Source organism: Nannobrachium achirus, assembly GCF_963921795.1.
Source record: "Nannobrachium achirus genome assembly, chromosome: 13".
Taxonomy (NCBI): Eukaryota; Metazoa; Chordata; class Actinopteri; order Myctophiformes; family Myctophidae; genus Nannobrachium; species Nannobrachium achirus.
Window position 1 is genome coordinate 39,007,092 of NC_137833.1, and position 18,808 is coordinate 39,025,899.

At 46.9% G+C, this 18,808-nt stretch overlaps 1 protein-coding gene across 1 annotated transcript in view; it reads right to left on the minus strand.

Moving 5' to 3' along the window:
* Nucleotides 1-18,808, minus strand: part of LOC308296929 (protein FAM53B-like) — a 43,690-nt gene that overhangs the window by 14,862 nt on the left and 10,020 nt on the right. The window contains exons 2-4 of the mRNA XM_080740284.1: nucleotides 12,151-12,446; nucleotides 9,740-9,794; nucleotides 5,125-5,963 (exon numbers count right to left, since the gene is read on the minus strand). Coding sequence (XP_080596410.1) covers nucleotides 5,125-5,963; nucleotides 9,740-9,794; nucleotides 12,151-12,231 — 975 coding nt within the window. The 5' untranslated portion in view covers nucleotides 12,232-12,446. The remainder of the gene's footprint in view (nucleotides 1-5,124; nucleotides 5,964-9,739; nucleotides 9,795-12,150; nucleotides 12,447-18,808) is intronic.

Genomic DNA, 18,808 nt, shown 5'->3' on the forward strand with positions numbered 1-18,808 from the left:
TAACTTATTGTGCCCCGGTGGGCCTTTACTGGGCTACCATGAGTTAAGGTAATCTCAGTCGTTGGGTTTGTCGATGATAGCCACAGTGGTTTTGCGACTGCGCGGGCCGTATCGGCTAGCATGGAGCAACAGGTTCAATGTATAGTCAGCCAGGAGCTAGCCGGTGGCTATTGCTAGCCGGCTACTCCGGTAAAGATGCTGTTGGCTGGTAAAACAACGTGCTAGCCATGTCAATGCATAGAGCGGCGGCCCCTCGCGATAACGTGGCCCCGTAGCAAGTATGAAACACGCCAGGAGGATTCAGTTTGTAGGCTGTTGTAGGTATCGGCAGCATTCACCTAGCATCCGAGCTAGCCGAGTTCATGTCAAGCGGTGGTTTACGGCATGACGTCGTCAGCGCATACTAAACGCTGGGGATGGGATATGTAGTTCGCTAGCATGTCAAGCCCAGCCGGATTCCGTGCTACAGTCTAATGTGGCAGTCGTTTGTTGCTAATGCTAATTTTAGGTGCTTATGGGTTTCGCTAACGTTGCTAAAGATTAGCGGCTGTCCAGGCTGGGTTCAAGGCAAGGATTATGGCATAAAGGTTGGGTTAGCTGTTGTGGTAAACACGGCCGAGGTCTACTTCTAACTACTGCTTCATCAAGGTAATGGTGCTCTTTCCAGCTGAGTTTGCATACTACAGATCGAGACGGGAGCAGTTGCGGCTCCTGGCTAACGCTAAAATAACTTCTTTGTGCTTGGCTTGCTTGCGACCGTTCGCTAGGTTAACTCAGTTGCTTGTGCTTATCGGGAACAGTGGTGTATTTGTCGGGATCAGTGGCGTATTGGTGTATTTTGTCAGCCGTATATGCTACTGTTGAGCAGCGTTCCTTCCTTGCAGTCAGCCAGGGGCTAGCTTTGCTTGTTAGCCGGCTAGCTTTAACTAATGTAAGGATAGCTGCTAGTTGGTAAAACAGCTTGCTAGCCATGTTCTAGGCGCAAGTATGGCCCCGTCTGAAAACGTTGCTCTATAAACAGCTGCTGCTTATGAGGTGCTAGTTGCTATCAGAGCAGTATAATCAGAGAGTGGTGTCACCGCGGGGTCAGAAACAGCGCTGGTCACGTGGTTCATTGTCACTTTACACCTCATAGACTTCAATGCATTTTGTAAACTTCCGGTTCGCCGTTTGTCACTATACGCCAATAGATGTGTGCGTAGAAGACCTGGCCCATGAAGTGAACGGGAGTGACGCAACTCTCTATTCTAGGGCTCCGGTTGCTATACCTTAGCAGCTTCTAAATGGTTCCTGTCGCTTGTATGTTTGCGCGGGCTCCTGGAAGGAGGAAAACCCGCAAGCTCATGGGTGCCACAGTTTACGTGCAAACAATGTTTTGCGTTCGCTAACGCTAGGCGTGCTGTCTGTCTTGACGTCACCAGTTGACTCGCTAATGCATGCAGGGAATCGTAGTCTTCTCTAAATGCTTGGTAGCTCCACTCAACCTGCGGCGGCGTGCTAGCATAACTGCTAATAATTACAGCTAAGGCTGATGCTTGTAAAAATGCTGTATCATGTTTTCTTTCAGCTCATGCTAAAGCTAATACTTGTTGGTTGCTAACATTCTGTCTATTATTTCAGCAAGTTATTGTTTCTACTGCATGTCAAGCTGTTACCAGGGTTTGAGTGTTTCTGCTAACATGTTGTCATTACTGCTCCAGTATGGCAGCTCCAGGCTAAAGTGGCACAGGCTCAGCTAAATCACTTTTCTTAACAGCGTCTCGCTGCGGCGGCTATAAGGGCGCGGCTAACACCAGGTCTACGTTGTATTTTTCAGGTTCCTAACCCTAACATTATGTTTATTTTTCAGGTTTCCTAAACATGAGGTTTATCTTTCAGCTTCGGGCTAAAGCCGACGCATAGCGACAGCTACAGCAGGTCGTCATTGCAGCGTCGCACGGCAGCTGCGGGGTGTTTCAACTGCTTGTTAAGCTGCTACCAGTGCTTCAGAAGTTAAAGGGATTTAACTCAAATATTTGTTTCAAACTAAGGCTATAGTACCGGGTCACACAGCACACCGTATGTCCTAGCAGTGTTTCCGTGGCCGCTGCACTGGCTACAGTTCTGTTTTCCTTCAGCTCATGCTAAGCTAATACATACTGGTTGCTATTCATCCTGTTTATTTCAGTTTCAGGCCGGAGCGGCTGCAGGCCCACGGCTATGACAGCAGGTTATCATGGCAGCTTTGGCTGCGGGTCCCACTAATCATGTCATGAAGGTTATGTTCCTAGCTTAGTCGACTGCTGTGTGCGGCTGGGAGTCCGTCGGCAACGCGGAGGCTATTGTTGCGACGGCGCAGCTGCTTCCGCTGCTGCCTTGGGCCAGCCGGCCCTCCAGCCTTCCTGACTTCCCGGCGACCCGCGAGCCCACGACGGAGGCGTGTAGGGCTCAGGCTCAGCTTCCGGGGGAGCGGCACACCGACACCGCCGTCATGCCGCGAAGGAGCAAAGGAACGCCAGTTCTAGCGCCAGCGGCGGGAGCCAGTTCTCTCGCCAGCGACGGCTGCCCCGGAAGCACAGCGGAGCCAGACTCTAGCAGGTAAATAGCAGCGCATTTGCTTGTTCGGTTCCGTCAGGGCGCAGTCGCTCTAAGCTGGGGACTTTACGCATATCGGTTGGGCCATGTTTTGGCATTGCTTGACTTCAAAAGTCAAGAGCTGGGTTGTAGAGTTTCTTATATGTGCGTCAGCAGACTCTGCAGCAGAACTAACGCACTTTTCCATTCTGTGTCTCCATGCCGAAACACCTGGCTGCCCGCCCGATGTCTGCCCCAACGACCCTCTGTTCCATGACGCACGCTGGTTCGCCGCGAGACTGAGGGAGCAGGGCCAGAGTGAAGGCGTCGCGCCATCCCTCTACACGCCACATTCCCTGCGGCGCGGAGTAGTTTCGGCAGTGGCGCCCCTGGCGCGGAGCAGCTCGGCGGCAGCACTCCTGGCGCGGAGCAACTCGGCGGCAGCACTCCTGGCGCGGAGCAGCTTCGGCGGCGGCTCTCTGGCGAGGAGCACCTTCAGCAGCGGCGCCCCCGGCGCGGAGCAGCTTCGGCGACGGCGTTCCTGGCATGGAGCAGCGGCGGCGCTCCGGGCGCCCTCGGGCCTCAGCTGGTCGTCAGCAGCAGGCGTCCGCTGCATCGGATGCAGCAGGCTGGGTTCCTCCGTATGCAGCGGCGGAGGAGCAGTCAAGCGGCGTGGGAACGATGTGAAGCAGCCCGTGGTTAATGGACTGATGGGGCCGAGGCACGCAATCAGTCACGCGTCCCGTGGAGGACGCTCAGGTTCAGAAGGCCGCATTATGAGGTTCTGTTGCGGCTGTGTGTTTATTGCTGCCCCTCACATGTATTTATATACAAGGCAGGGTGTCTTTAAGGTTATAACAGTATAGTTACTGTTATGTGCAGCGTATACCTTATATTTGTGGGTTTTTACGTGCTGCCTCTGCTGCACTTCACAGGTCTTTAATTAGTGTTATATCTAGTTGCTCATGCCCACTACAGCATTGCCAAAAGTACACTAGAGCTACCTTTCTTATCATTGGTTGGCTTTAGGCAAGCTGCTAATATCTAATACTTTGGTACTAACGAGTATTCCTTGCCTGCTCATTCTAGTATTCAATAGCGCTCTAGAGTTCTGGAGTTAGCAGTAGATATTTTAATTGCTTCAGCTCAGCAGTAACCGCTAAAAGAAAGAACGTCACGCGGAGGGACGGAGCCCTTCGTATAATGGTGTTCTCTTCTGCAAAAGCAAGGTGTGTTGGGAAGGGGGAGAGTTTAATAAAATGTATAGGTTGCTGCATAATTCAGGTAATTAAAGGTGCTGTATTCTGAGTATGGGGGCATAGTAAATGTACGCTATAGTGTCAGTTTAGTTATTTCGCGCTTCTGGTCACAGCAGTGTCCAAGCTGTTAGGTCCGCGGAAACAAATCATCCTCACCGGTGATTAGGAGTCTATGGATTCTAAGCGTTGCGTGTGTTGGGGGGGGACCCGCGTGGGTCCTTCCTTTTAGAATCCATAAGCCACTCTTAGGTTCCGCTTGTAGTATAGATTATGCTGCATTTATCCATGCGTGCTGCTCATTTTATTATGCTGCCTGCGGCTCATGTCCTATGCTGCTGTAATTGTTTAGGATTGATCATGGATTCGGAAGCATTGCGTGTTTTGGGGGGTTAGGACGCCGTCCTGGCAGGACGCCGTCCTTCCTTCTTTGGGGGTCTCGGATCATGTGACGCGGAGAGCTTCAGTCACGTATAGATGATTATAGCTTAATCATTTATCGTGGACGCGGCACATGATCCGTTAGCCGAATCCATCGCCAATCCATCCGCATGTAGTCTGGTTACGCTACATATTCATGCTGCTGCTTAGGCTATAGGATGCTGCTGCTTAGGCTATAGGATGCTACCGTATTGCTATATATATATTGCTCATATGTCTCTGCTGCCTGCTATATTGTATGCTTCCATTCTTGTCAATAAAGTCCATTCAACCTTAATGATTTGCCCCCTGAAATTAGGCGCAGGAAGAATGACGTAGCCAGTTCAGGGGGGAGATCTAAGAGGTTGGCGGCGCGCCCCCAGGTGGGCGGAGTATTATATTCCGCCCCCCACTCAGAGTATATCTAGGGTACTAACCCTACAGTGCTTCAGTTGCTAAACTCAGCGCCCCACCTCCTTCCCCAACTCCACCTCAGGATTAGGCTATCCCCTTGCTGGGGGTCTCGGATCATGTGACGCGGAGAGCTTCAGTCACGTATAGATGATTATAGCTTAATCATTTATCGTGGACGCGGCACATGATCCGTTAGCCGAATCCATCGCCAATCCATCCGCATGTAGTCTGGTTACGCTACATATTCATGCTGCTGCTTAGGCTATAGGATGCTGCTGCTTAGGCTATAGGATGCTACCGTATTGCTATATATATATTGCTCATATGTCTCTGCTGCCTGCTATATTGTATGCTTCCATTCTTGTCAATAAAGTCCATTCAACCTTAATGATTTGCCCCCTGAAATCAAGATCATGTCCAATCGTCCCTCGTGCTTAGGAACTCAACTGCGTGTGCTTTGTGTCTGTATTTCCAAACTAACCTGAGTCATCTTAGCGAGGTCCAGGGAAGGCCGTTGCTCTTGGGCGTCCTCCGGTCTCCTGCGCTTCATGCCGATCTTCTTGTCATTCAACACGCAGGGCTGTGACTGGCTTCGGGACAGACCCCCAGTGCCGACGGCGGTCTGCCCTGCTCGCCTCCCCAGCTCCGGAGTGGAGTCCGGGGAGCTGGCCTCGGACGCCTCCTCTCTGTGGAGCTCCAGCAGGCTGATTTGCTCGTGGGAGAGGGAGAGAGATCGAAGGGAATGGTGGTGCTGCTGGTGGTGGAAGTGGAGTGCGGGAGGCGAGGTGGGCGAGACGGTGGAGGCGGTGAACAGGGGATGCGATGGCAGACACTGGGTGAAGCACGGCAGCTCCAGGGCTCCATCCGCAGGGTTGCTGGAGCGCGAGGGCAGGCTGAAGCTGGAGCTACGCTGCATAGCCGGGAAATGGCCACCCGAAAACCCCATGCCCCCTCCTGCTCGGACGCTCCCCCCGCTGTGGCACCTCCTTTTCTCCACCGTTGTCCACACGCGGGACCCCTGGGGCCTCCACGGGCGACAACCGCCAAACTCATCGGAGAACGACAGAGACCGACACTGGCGCTTGCTGGGAGGCGCCGCAGGCGTGGGGTTGGCATTTGCGTCGCGGGAAAGGGTGCCGCCCTGCTTGCCGTCCCCGAGGGTGAGGTCTTGGATCAGGCTAGAGATGGCGCTGCCAGCCTCTCTGCCCCAGTCGTGGCTGTTCTGGTGGCACGGCTCGGGCAGGACGTCCCACAGGCTCTCCAGACTAGGACCAGACTGGCAAGAAGGTCCACGCCGCAGGTCCAGCCACCTATCTGCCTCTGCAACAGCCATGAATGAACACAGCATGTTAGGAACCAATCTGAGGAACCAATCCTATTACACTCTTATCACAGGAACATAAACCACATTACTTTCAGTATGTCTAACAGCGTTTCCCAATTCCAAATGGTGTGCCAAGGCACAAGATGCCAACCACACATTATTATTGCAATCTATCAGATAAAGCACCAAACTCACTCACTCACACACTCACACACTCACGCTCTAACGCTCTAACGCTCACGCTTATTTTGCACAGATATGAACACAGGTCAGGTGTGGCTTGAGATTCCGACGTGCCCTTTAGTGTGCCTTGGGCACAACAAGCTTGAAAACCACTGGTCTACAATGTTTGTCTGTCTGTAACCGGCATTGTGTGAGCCATGAGAAACAATAATAGCTTCTGGAAAGAGTTCACCGTGTACACAGTAAAAGTCTGAGTGTTCATTTAATGCCGTGCAAAGTCTACACATTAAACCAAATGTACCCTTATGGCTCCATAAGGGTCAGGCTTTTACAGTGTAGGCACACACACAAAGGCCAGAAGGGAAAATGGCAGCAGAGTCACAGATGTAGATTGATGTGACGACAGGTTGTCAGCAGGAGAGGAAGATAGAGAAGACAGAGAACATAATCTTGACACAACAGAAGAGGGATATTTACCATAGAACACCCAGTACAGGTGATTTAAGGTAGTTAGCCTTGTAACTGAAGCAAGGTTTAAAACAAACATCTGACATCATGAGGGAAGTGAAACTCATGTGATGAATAAATCCGGCTTCATTGCAAAACACTTTTGTGAAAATGAATTCTTGTAGAACAACAGGTAGGCCATAATAGAACAGTTAAAAGCTAGATAATTTCCATACTTTTCCTAGACTTTCCACTCCTGTTTGAATGCAGCTTTATGATCTGATCTCTACTGGTTTCACAGTTAGCTAGGCACTCCCTATAGTACGATAGTCTAGGTACAGACTAGTAAACCAGTATGTGACTTGACTTGCCTTCCATTTGAATGGAAGAAATTAAGCTGTCTCACCATAACCAGGAAGGAATCTCTCATATGTCTGTGGGCAACGACACACCTACAGTGCAGTGCCGTAGTTGCCATAGCTGTTCAAGCCCAGACACAGGTTAACACGGAGGGCTATTGACGCACTTGGCAAAAAACACCTTCTCCCTATCCAAGACCCATCCTTTGGGATGTTTGTCTCAAATTATGGCCCCCACTCTCATACACTGGTGGGTGGAAATCATTGTTTCAGGCCAACAAACAATGTACGGGGGCTAGAGTGATGACCTAAAAAGAATGTTAGGAAAACAACTTCCAAAGGAGAGAATGGATTTTCAAAGGTCAGTCCTTTAGAACAGGGGTCTTCAACAGGGGGTCCGGGACCCCTAGGGGGTCCTCAGAGTTACTACAGGGGGTCCATCTTTGTGTGATAAAACTTTTTTTTCTCCTTTTTTTATTAAACACTTGAACCCTAGCATCTATATTTGGAGAACTTTAGCCAAAAATAGCAGATCTACAAGCTCACAACGCCTCGCGCTGCGAGGCGTTGTGAGCTTGTAGATCGGCTATTTTTGGCAAAGAGGTTTGGTGTAGAGGGGGAAAAAAGCAGACTAAGTACAGAGTGAAAGGTCAAGTTTATTAAGTATTGATGGTTCAAGTGGTTAAATATCTGAAAACACAAATTGACATGAATCCAAAATACACTGATGATTGTGCTGTCAAAACGATGAAACTATATGGAATCTATGAAAAGGTGAAGCAGGGGTCCCTCCCTGCTTCATCTCTCTCAACTAAGGGGTCCTTGGTCTGAAAACATTGAAGACCCCTGCTTTAGAAGCCAGCAGGACAAGAACTTAACACTCGTTCAACTAACAAGACAGACATGCTACTGTACATACTGCAGTGCTAATGTCAGTAGTACCAACAACAGAGACGGCGAAGACAGACTTGTTGTCCCTGTGATGTCACCGCCCCCATGCATAAGATGACAGTGTGTGATAGCAGGCCACTTGACTTTACAGTTGCGTGTCTTTTCAATGAGGGACACAGTTACTGCGACACCGACAGAGCTAAAAGGGAAATTGTTGACAGAGGCAACAGTGCGTTCAATTACAGTTGACTCCCACGAGGGTGGCGTGCAACGTTGTGTGGCGGCAGGTGCTCGCTACACACGGCAGAGAGATGAGTGACAATAAGGGATAAAGGGAGACATGAGAGTGTGGCAGAAGGGCATAAACAAAGAGCCCGTTATAGAAGGGGAGGACCATACTAGTTCTGCTTATCAGGAAATCATGAGGGCATTGTGTGTGAGATTACATTGTGCAAATGGTGAATAAAAACAGTACACAGGTAATGGAGTTCCCACCTGAACCAGCACAACCTTCAGGTCTTGTGTACAGTTATTTGAAACAACACTAAACTCCTGGTTTGTACTACTTCTTAAAGGGATAGTTCACCCCAAAATGACTTTTTTCTATTGATTACTCACCCCATGGAGACTTCATGGATTCATGGATATTTTAGTTTTTGTTGCATTCCTAAACTAACCAAATCAAACTAATCAAAAAGGCTTAGGAATGCGACAACAACTAAGAAAAAGATATCCATTCATTCAAGTCCCCATGGGGTGAGTAATCAATACTGGGTGAACTACTCCTTGGGTACGCATTATTGCGTATCATTTTATGCTTTAGCTATTAGAAAATAGCAGATATACAAGCTCACAGCGCTGTAAGCTTGTAGATCTACTATTTTTGAAAAAATCGTGAAAATGTGTGCAATTCTTTGAATATTTTGACCCGATTCTATAAGTGTCTTCTGAATCCTTTTAAGGTTTTTTGAAAAAGATATGTTTCTATGTCGGCGGTGCTCAAACTTTGTATTTGATACTGTATGTATTTGGCCATGGACCCCCATCTCAAAATATTGTATCAGGGACCCCCCAGAAGTAAATATTTGAGTTACAAATGTTCGCTTTAAAAAATATATACGAATATTCAAAGATTTGCACAAATCTTCATGCTTTTAAAAAAAATAGCATGCAGTTCTACAAGCTGTGAGCTTGTATATCTGCTATTTGTCAATAGTTAAAGCATTCAATAATTCTAGGCCTGAATGGCTTAAACACCACTGACCCACCGACCTTGCTGCCCTTAGACCTGTGCCACTATCGGTGCTGAACCAGAACAGAGCCTGACGGCAGAGGGTAGACATAGATCAGGGGTTCCCAAACTTTTTTGTCTCAGGGCACCCCATGAATATTGTTTTAATCCGAGGCACCCCTACATTATAATTTTCACTCCCAGCACCTTAAATTTATAGCATATCATCGTTGTCGGGTGGAAACCTTGTGTGTCCAAAACCGTTCGTTTTGTATTTATCATCTATAAAGTGTACTAAACTAGTGAAAACAGCAGATCTACAAGCACACAACGCCTCGCATTTGCTTTACCAAATGACGTACACATTTGAAACTTGGAAATACAAGGTTTCTGCCCGACAGTGACGATATTTTAGTGATTATGTTGCGAGGAAAACGTTGAGATAATAATAGCCATTTTGGTTAGAACTGACTAAAATAACTTTGCACTTCAAGTTTAAAATGATACTAAATATTTTCTCAAGTGTCCAAATAAATTCCAAATATTATCAAATGATCTCGCGGCACCACTGGACTGCCGTCGCGGCACCCCAGGGTGCCCCGTCACCCACTTTGAAAACCCCTGCCATGGATAACAGGAGAGGAGAGAGGCATACACTCACCCACAGTAGCACAGGAGAAGAGGGTTGTCCCTCTGCTCATGGTGTGGAGCTCGCGCTGTGGACGGACAGACGGAGGGACAGACAAAGATGCAATGAGGAACCAAACGGTTGAGCGAAATGCATTCTACTCTGCCGCACAACGGCACCACCCTACTAGAACTTATTATGTTTGATGGGTTTTGTCTGTGCTTCCCTCTGGCAGTGTCAGTGGTGTCAAGTAGCTAAGTACATTTACTTACTCTAAGTACTGTACTTAAGTACAGTATTGAGGTATTTGTACTTTACTTGAGTATTTCCAGTTTTCAGTACTTATACTTTTACTCCACTACACCTCAGAGGCAAATGTTGTACTTTTACTCCAATACTCTTCTTTGAAAACTTTAGTTGCTAGTTACTTTGCAGATATAAATGTAATCCACTTTAGCCCTATTGTATACCTAGGCTATGTGAAAATAGCAGATCTACAAGCTCACAACGCGAGCTTGTAGATCTGCTATTTTCAAACATTTTGTACTTTTACTTTTGGTACTTTAAGTATATTTTGATGCCAATACTTTCGTACTTTTACTCGACGTACATTTTGAAATCCAGATTTGTACTTGTAACAGAGTATTTCTATATTGCAGTATTGATACTTTTACTTAAGTAAGACATTTGAGTACTTTTTCCACCACTGGCAGTTGTTGATTCGTGAACACAGTTCACTCCTTGCAAATGGGTGGTGGCTGTCTGTCTGCACACTGGACAAAGGGACAATCTCATGAACTAACCCTCAGTCACTGCCAATATATCGCCACAGCGGCGCGTTGGGCACCGGACAAGATAGGAGTCCAAAATGAAGACTCGTGATTATGTAACAACAATTTAACGCGACTGATTTCAACTGAGGATACTCAGGATTAGCACACGCCAGCCTCAGACTTCTTATATCACCGACTGCTGAGTGAAGAGGAAATATTATTCCACTTAGGTGAACCTGCAGTCCATTGAGGCCACACACAAAAGTTAAGACCTTGATTGCGCTGGAGCTCTAGTGTGGCCACAATACAGGCCATTGTAGCCAAGAGCCACAATTGCCTGTATTGTAAAGTTGCCAAGACACAACTCACGTCTAATTAAGCGCTCAAGGTCAACGCGGAGTGAGAAGGAGAGTTCAGGAAAGACAACAAGGGATGGCCGAGCGAGAGGCACCAGTGTGGTTTATTCGACATCTCTGCCGCAGCCAGCCTGAATGATGGCTCCGTAACGTTGATTCTACCTAACTACCACTGCCTACGAGGCTGTGGTCTGACGCACTTACTCACATTGTGCAAGTGTGTGGCGAGTGGGAAATGAGCAGTAACTGCTGACCTATTCACATTACAGAGTCTACGTAAACTACTGTTTAACATCTGAGACGCCGCGCGTCGCCCTGACAGCAGCCATACTTATCAGCCGGCTTCAGGGATGTGCAGAGAATGTTAGAGAGGCAGGGGCTGACATTTCTAAAAGGGCTTATTGGTGAAAATATCGAAAATAGCAGACCTCCAAGCTCACAACGCGTCGCAGCGCGATGCGTTGTGAGCTTGGAGGTCGGCTATTTTTTCGGTGCTTGATACCACACTGAACAAGCTTAACTCATTTAATGCCAGCCTATCACCACTAGAGGGCGCCCAGTGACCAGAGAATAATAGAGATATGCTGGTAATGCATGCCCAAGCCCTGGAGCCATGACTTGCCAGAACACTTTCCTTTGTGCATGTACAGGAAGAGGATGAAGTTAGCTTGAAGTTAGCTATTGGCTACCAAGCATTTTAGATTTAGATTTTCGTCAACTTAGCCATGATTAAACCTTGCACACCTCATGCATGGGAGAAAAAACAGAGAAAATGAGCTCTAAAGATCCTGGATTGCATTGGAGTGGATGGTAAATATCAGCAAATATCGGCAAATATCGTCCTCTGTAAACAGAGGACAAAAAAAAAACAATTCTTTTAATTTTTTTTTTTTTTTTTAATTAAAAAGCCGAACTAGTTCGGGATTGGCACTCTGGGATGCGATAATAAAGCCGAACTAGTTCGGGATAGGCACTCAATGAGTTAATCAAGTCAATACTGGAGATGTGGTGTAAAGGCATGGATTTCTACACAGAGAGGGCAATTCTTTCAACATAAGATGATGCATTCAAGTTCAGGAGAGTTTGGACAAGGCAATTCTCTTGAATGCTGCCTTCAGGTATGGCATGGAAAGAGGGCATTTGCATTTCTTTCACCATAGTAAAAACTACATTCATGGTCTGGAGAGGGCACTTTTTACAGAGGGATAAAAGGGCAGGGGCTCAAGCCCCCTTTGATGTCTACTGTATGTGTGCACATGCCTGGCCGGCTTGCTGTGAGGGAAAGTCTAAAAGGCAAAAAAGGAGCTTCTCTTACCAGCAGTCTCTCACCATCCAAGGACCTTACATCACTCACACCCTTCTTCTTTTCCAGGGTCTTGGAAAGGATGATCACCATGGTAACATGTGGGTCAGCTCCAGTCTGTTGCAGTGCAGAAGAAGGCCATGGGAAGCCATATTTACATGTTGGCGGAGGACAGACGGCACATTTGGGGGAAATGGATGAGAGACGGACGACCTCCCATCTGTCTGTAGAGATATACAGCAGGCCTCGTGTGTTAAGAGGTGGCGGTGGAGCTGGTGGAGGAGGCTCGGTCTCACTTCAGCCAATCCCTGTGTTGATACAGGCAAAATAAGAAGATTGACACATGATTAAGTATAGAGACATCCGTCAACGTATACCCTAACCCAGTGGTTCTCAACCTTTTCAGGCCATGACCCCCAAAATAATCATATTTTAACTGGGGACCCCCCACCCTGACGAGCACTAAGATAACATGGTTCTCGCGTTGCGAGGCGTTGTGAGCATGTAGATCGGCTATTTTCACAATTTCTGCCTCTAATATTTGACAATTTGTCCAATGTTTAATTTGTCGTTTTAGAGGTATTAACTCATTCTGAGCCCAGGACATTAACGGATTAGGGGGTCCAGAGTGCCCCCTCCCGGCCCCATTAACGGCCGCTGTCTTATTTTGAAGGCCAGAAGTCTAGACCGGAAGTACTTCCGGTCTGACGTCATCGGATCGTGCGCCGGAACCGATGCGTGTCCACGTGGAGTTGTGTAATGGCCGACCGGGAGCTTTTATAACTGTGTAAAATAAGCGAGCATCTGCCTCCATCCTAGCTTCTAAAGTGTAGTTTTGAGATAATGGACATTAAAGATGAGATCGGCCGTCCACCTCAATGTTATGGGATGACTATTGTGTGCTCGTGGAGCCGTGATGATGACAAATCAGCGCGGATTTCGTCTCCGGAGCGTCGGCCATTGTACTAGGTATTTTTACTCGCCGTTACAGTAATATATTACTTTTCCCGCGACATCGCGTGGATGGCACTATAGATACTCTATTACTTTTCCCGCGACATCGCGGGATTGGCTTTTAATGAGTTAAAAAGTCCTTAAATTGTCACTTTAGAAATGTGCAGATACCCTCTATAAACTTAAACATTATGTTGGTTTGTTTACTGTTGAGTGAGAAAACAATGTTGCACATTAAGTTAATCCTCTGGGGACCCCCCAAAATAATTTGGGGACCCCCCTGGGGGTTCCGAACCACAGGTTGAGAACCATTGCGATGTGAAGCTGGGAGTGAAGGAACACGTTGATGGAATGTGTGACTATGTGTTTTCTTATTTGGCCAGCTCATATTCAGGACATTATTTAGCTCATCATGGTGGTGGTACATGACATTAGGTGCCAAAGTACCTTTTTTTCCATCACGCCACACCATTGCTCCAGGCACAACCAGTGTAGGAGGAAAGAGGATTCCAACTTGTAGGCGTGTCTGGCTGGAGGGTGTGGAGAGTAGAGAGACGGGTCTAAACACAGCCCAGCCCTCGCTCAGGTTTAGGTATAGTATATAAAACTAACAATATATAAACCTGTTCAAATAGCCTATGATTATTTGGGAGGAAATTTGGTCCCCAGTTCAAATATGATTGTCTCTCGACCACTGCTTCTGGTCTCGGATAATGTTTTACACAGAAAGAAACGTTTGACTTCACTAGTTTTAGTACATTTTAGAATATCCTCGACTACTACTACCAACAATTTCCTTAATTTCGGCCCAAGCTGCTATATGCATACACGGACAATTGAAATGTCCAACAACAACAACTCTCAGAACAGCCGGAGATCCAAACACAGTGAAATGGACCATAGAGTCACATGATGACAGACGGCCAACAAACAGAAAAACAAGATGCAGGAGAGCTGAGGTTTCATCACTGGCTGACTGGTTGACTGCAAATACAGATGGTGGACTAGAAGCGAACATAAACAATACATGGTTCCCCATATACTAGCAACAAAAATAATTCTTAACGTCTGCACCTGCAGATGTTGGTTGTACACAGTCACAACAAGACAAGTATGCTTAGTACGCAGGAAAAGCAGTAGATAAATGACAACTAAATTGTCAGTGTTAATTTAACTCTCAGAGTGTTCAAATGTAACCTGAGAACAAAGGGATTCTACGGCGCTCCTCAGCCTACAGTATATACGGTAGTCCGGTATATCACAGGAGCGGGGACAGAAGTTTGCAGAGGAGAGAGACACTGGAGCAGACAAATAAAGCCTTTTATTTAGGTCCTAGTACAACAAAGAATGACTGATGTTTCGATGCTACTGCATCTTCCTCAGAGTCATGAAACCTCAGTCATTCTTTTTTTAAACAAGCACCTAAATAAAAGTCTTTCTGCAAATGTAACCATTTGGTCAAATGTTTTGTGCACTCTCAGAGTTAACTTAACACCAAATATTTTATTGTATAGGCCAGTGTTTCTCAAACTTTCAAATTTCAAGGTCTTCCCTTAACTCTGACAGTGTACAAAGGAACCAAATGGACCTGTTAGTGTCCATTGGTTCCATTTGTACCCTGTCAGAGTTACAGACTTGTATGGGTCGATTTAGATCCCCCTAAAGGAACCCACAGAGTCCCTGGAATCCACTTTGAGAACCACTGGTGTAGGCTACATTCGGCTGGATCCTCAGCCCACGCAGAGCAGGAATAGCAACAGGCGACCTTGGCCGTGGGGTCTGCCCCTTCATTAGACAACCACCAAACACATTGCACAGCGGGCAATTACAGGATAGCCACGCGGCTCGGATCCTCCAATCAACTGTTTGCTAATGACAGCGTTCTACAGCGTGGCAACACATTGCGCTAATGGGACTTCCAGAACTGCTATGCTCTCCAACCTCTTGTAATGTGCAATTTGGAGTTAAGTGATGGTTGTAAAGGTTTATATAATATGGTTGAGGGCAAGGCCGAAGGGTGAAGCCTACAGGCCAAGCGTGCCGTGGGTATTAAGCTGAGTTCTATGTGTATCCTGTTACCCAGTGATGGAAAAAGTACTCCCATGTTTTACTTAAGTAAAAGTAATGCAGAAATGTAGAAATACTCTGTAAGGGTACGGTCACACCAAAGTAGCTATGAGGGTGGAGTCCCCATTCCGCCAATGTATTTCAATGGGAATGGAGCGGTTTCCTGCCATTAGAGGATTTCTGCAAAAAAACGCTTCATTCTCATTGAAATGCATTGGCGGAATCGGGAATCCACTCTCATAGGTATAGTTTGGTGTGAGCGTGCCCTTACAAGTAAAAGTCCAAAATTCAAAATGTACTTGAGCAAAAGTATGAAAGGGTTGGCATCAAAATACCAAAAGTAAAAGTGCAAAAATGTTTGAAGATAGCAGATCAACAAGGTCACACTTAAGTGCAGCACTTAAGTAAATGTTCTTAGTTACTTTACACCACTGCTGTTACCTCACATTCTCATCTCATGTCATGTCATCTCCATGTCTCCTCGCCATTCCTCTCCAGGGACGTGCAGAGAATATTAGAGAGGCAGGGGCTGAAATTCCGAAAAGGGCCTTTTGGTGAAAATATTGGAAATAGCAGACCTCCAAGCTCACAATTGCGACGCGTTGTGAGCTTGGAGGTCGGCTATTTTCGGTGCCTGATACCACACTGAACTAAGTATAATCAATTTCTTTCACCATAGTAAAAACTGCATTCATGGCCTGGAGTTTTTTACAGATGGATACAAGGGCAGGGGCTCAAGCCCCCTTTGATGTCTATGGGATGCACGTGCCTGTTCCTCTCCTCTCCAGCCCCATGACTACACGGAGGCCTCCTAATGCTTCGTGTCTGTGGGCCCAGCCCGAAGCCGACTGCCAGCATATGACTCCCATTATCTCCATTTATCCCTGCGAGTCAGCGGAGCACGACCGGCCGGGCCTCCACAGGCCGGGCCTGGGGGGCTGGTAGTACTGCTGGTTTAAGGAGACGGAGGGAATGTTTTCTTCATGATCAGTTTCACAGATTGTTTCACTGATTAGGAGTGACACTGAGTTATGGACGAGGCAGCGTAGCAAAAAGGGGTTTGTGTGTGTGTGTGTGTGTGTGTGTGTGTGTGTGTGTGTGTTAGAAGGGTTGGTTGGGGCCGGGGGTCATCATGTGTCATGTGTAAAGATCGTTACAGTGTATTCTTCGACTGATGGAGTTAGGAAGTGTGACGCGTTCCGTTAAGGCCGGAACAGCACTGGGTTGTCCTGTGTGTGTGTGCGTGCGAGTGTGTGTCTGTGTGCGTGCGTGCGAGTGTGTGTGTGTGTGTGTGTGTGTGTGTGTGTGCACGTGCGCGTGAGTGTGTGCGTACGTACAGTGAACAGAACACGCATATGTGCGATTGTGCGTGCCGGCCCGCATTTGTGTGTGTGCAACGACTAGCGAGTGGGGTCATGGGAGAGGGCAAACAGAGTGTGAATTCAACCCTGGAGCCATGCTTAGTTAACGAACCAACTCCTTGCAATGGAGACATGGACGGCTTAATGGGGAGAGCAACAGGGCTTCTGTCGGTCAGACCACTGACTAAATCTCTGTTGCACACAGTGTGCTTTAATGGCTACTCTTAGTTACCCTAGAGTTGTGCAATATGTCACATTTTCTCTTAAAGTTCCTTAATTTCACAATTACACAATACGTCTCCTCCATGTTTTGTCTACATTTACAGAAGTAACTACAGTAACACAGGTTAAGGACATGGGGTGATCCTTTTCCCCTCCCACTGTTGAAAGAAACAATACAAATAGTAATAGTTTCTACGGTATATCTTGATATTGGACGTAATTATGGATTTAAATATGTGAAATATGGGAGAATTCCCATATGTGTGGCCTAACCCCATGTTATACTATAGAAATGACATGAGAAATAAAATCAGGTCATTCCACAGTGACAAGGCAGCCCTTTTTGAGCGGTGGTCACAACGCTCCTATACGTGGCCGTGTGTGTGGGTCTGTCTGTCTGTCTGTTTGTCTGTCTGTATGTATGTCTCCGTGTCCGTAGCCTGGCCCTGCAGTAACCTTTTCTGACCACACATGTTAAGGGAGGGGCGCTGTTGCACACACACACACACACACACACACACACACACACACACACACACACACACACACACACACACACACACACACACACACACACACACACACACACACACACACACACACAAACACACACACACCACCGCTCAGTTCACACGAGTGTGATTTTTTTTATGGTATGGCTGGCTCTACAGGAGGCTATAGCCGTCTGTAAGAGGGTCAGTCTGTCTGGAACACGTGTATCTATTCTGCATCTAGCTTAAGATTTCAGAGTGAACATTTTTAACTCAAATATTTGCTTCTGGGGGTCCCTGGAACAAAATATTTTCAGATGGGGGTCCGCAGCCAAATACATATCATTTTGGGGGTCCTTGACATGACATAGTTTGAGAGCCACTGATATATCTATCTACTAATTTCTTCTAAATCCTGATTAAAAATGTTGCTATATCATTATGGTTCTCAAACTTTGTCAGGCTTCTACTCTGGAGTCAATCTTGCAAACGACTTGACCGATAAGCTCCAAAATGTATTGTGCATGCTGCCACTGCCAGGCTTACGTTTTTACCCCACATGAAGCCTGAGATCCACACAGGAGGAGACATGCCTTTCCCATGTGGCTCCCGAGACGCACATGATTCGATCTCTACATAACACACACTTCGTACACTTCATACATGATCATCACACACATTCGTACACTTCATACATCACACGCACAGCAAAATGTCCGCCATGTGAATATGTTCATTGGCTTGTTTTGTTTTTTAGTTTGCTACACCCCCATTTTCTTTGTCCTAATTCAGTTCCTAAAACCTGGCATCAGTAATTCTGTAATTATCACATTTCATTGCAGCAAAACAAATGTCCAGCCTCCACACAGACTGAAATAGTGTGTGGAAACAATGATCATAATTGCATTTGGGCCTTTAAATTGCTGTTAAGGGAAAGTAACTAAACAGGATCCGGTTCCATAGTGGACTTATACCTTATGGTAATCCCAAACAGATTTTCTTGGTTTGTGTAAGCTGGGGTGCAGACAGCAGGCCCCTTGGCTTACAATAGTCAATGACTCAGGAGGGCATTAGAGAGGGCAGTGAAGATAATATGGCTCCATGCCCAGGCAGAGATTTGTGGAGGCCGATGAATACAAGCCTATTTGGGCCCCCCTGAAGTGCTGTGACAGGGTGTTTGGTGTCCATCACCAATTGGCTCTGCTTACAGCATACTTGTGCGGAGCGCGTCTGGTGTCAGGCCTTTGATCAGTGGCTTCAATTGAATGGAGACGCCTCGTTTTAAAATAATTAAACAATCGGGGATCAAAGAATTAAACCAACAGTGCAGAATGGGTGTGCGGGTTTAAAAAAGAAATAGCCGATCTTCAAGCTCACAACAATGTGTTGCTTCGCAATGCATTATGAGAAAGCAGATCTGACACTTTAGCTTTTATTCTGAACATTTTCGCCTATATGACATGCCCAAAATTGGGATGCCAGGCTGAAAGTGGTTGAATAAGTCACAGGACAAAGCATATTGACACCTTGGTCTTTTCACCTTGTCAGCATCATCACATGTTGCTTTGTGGCCTT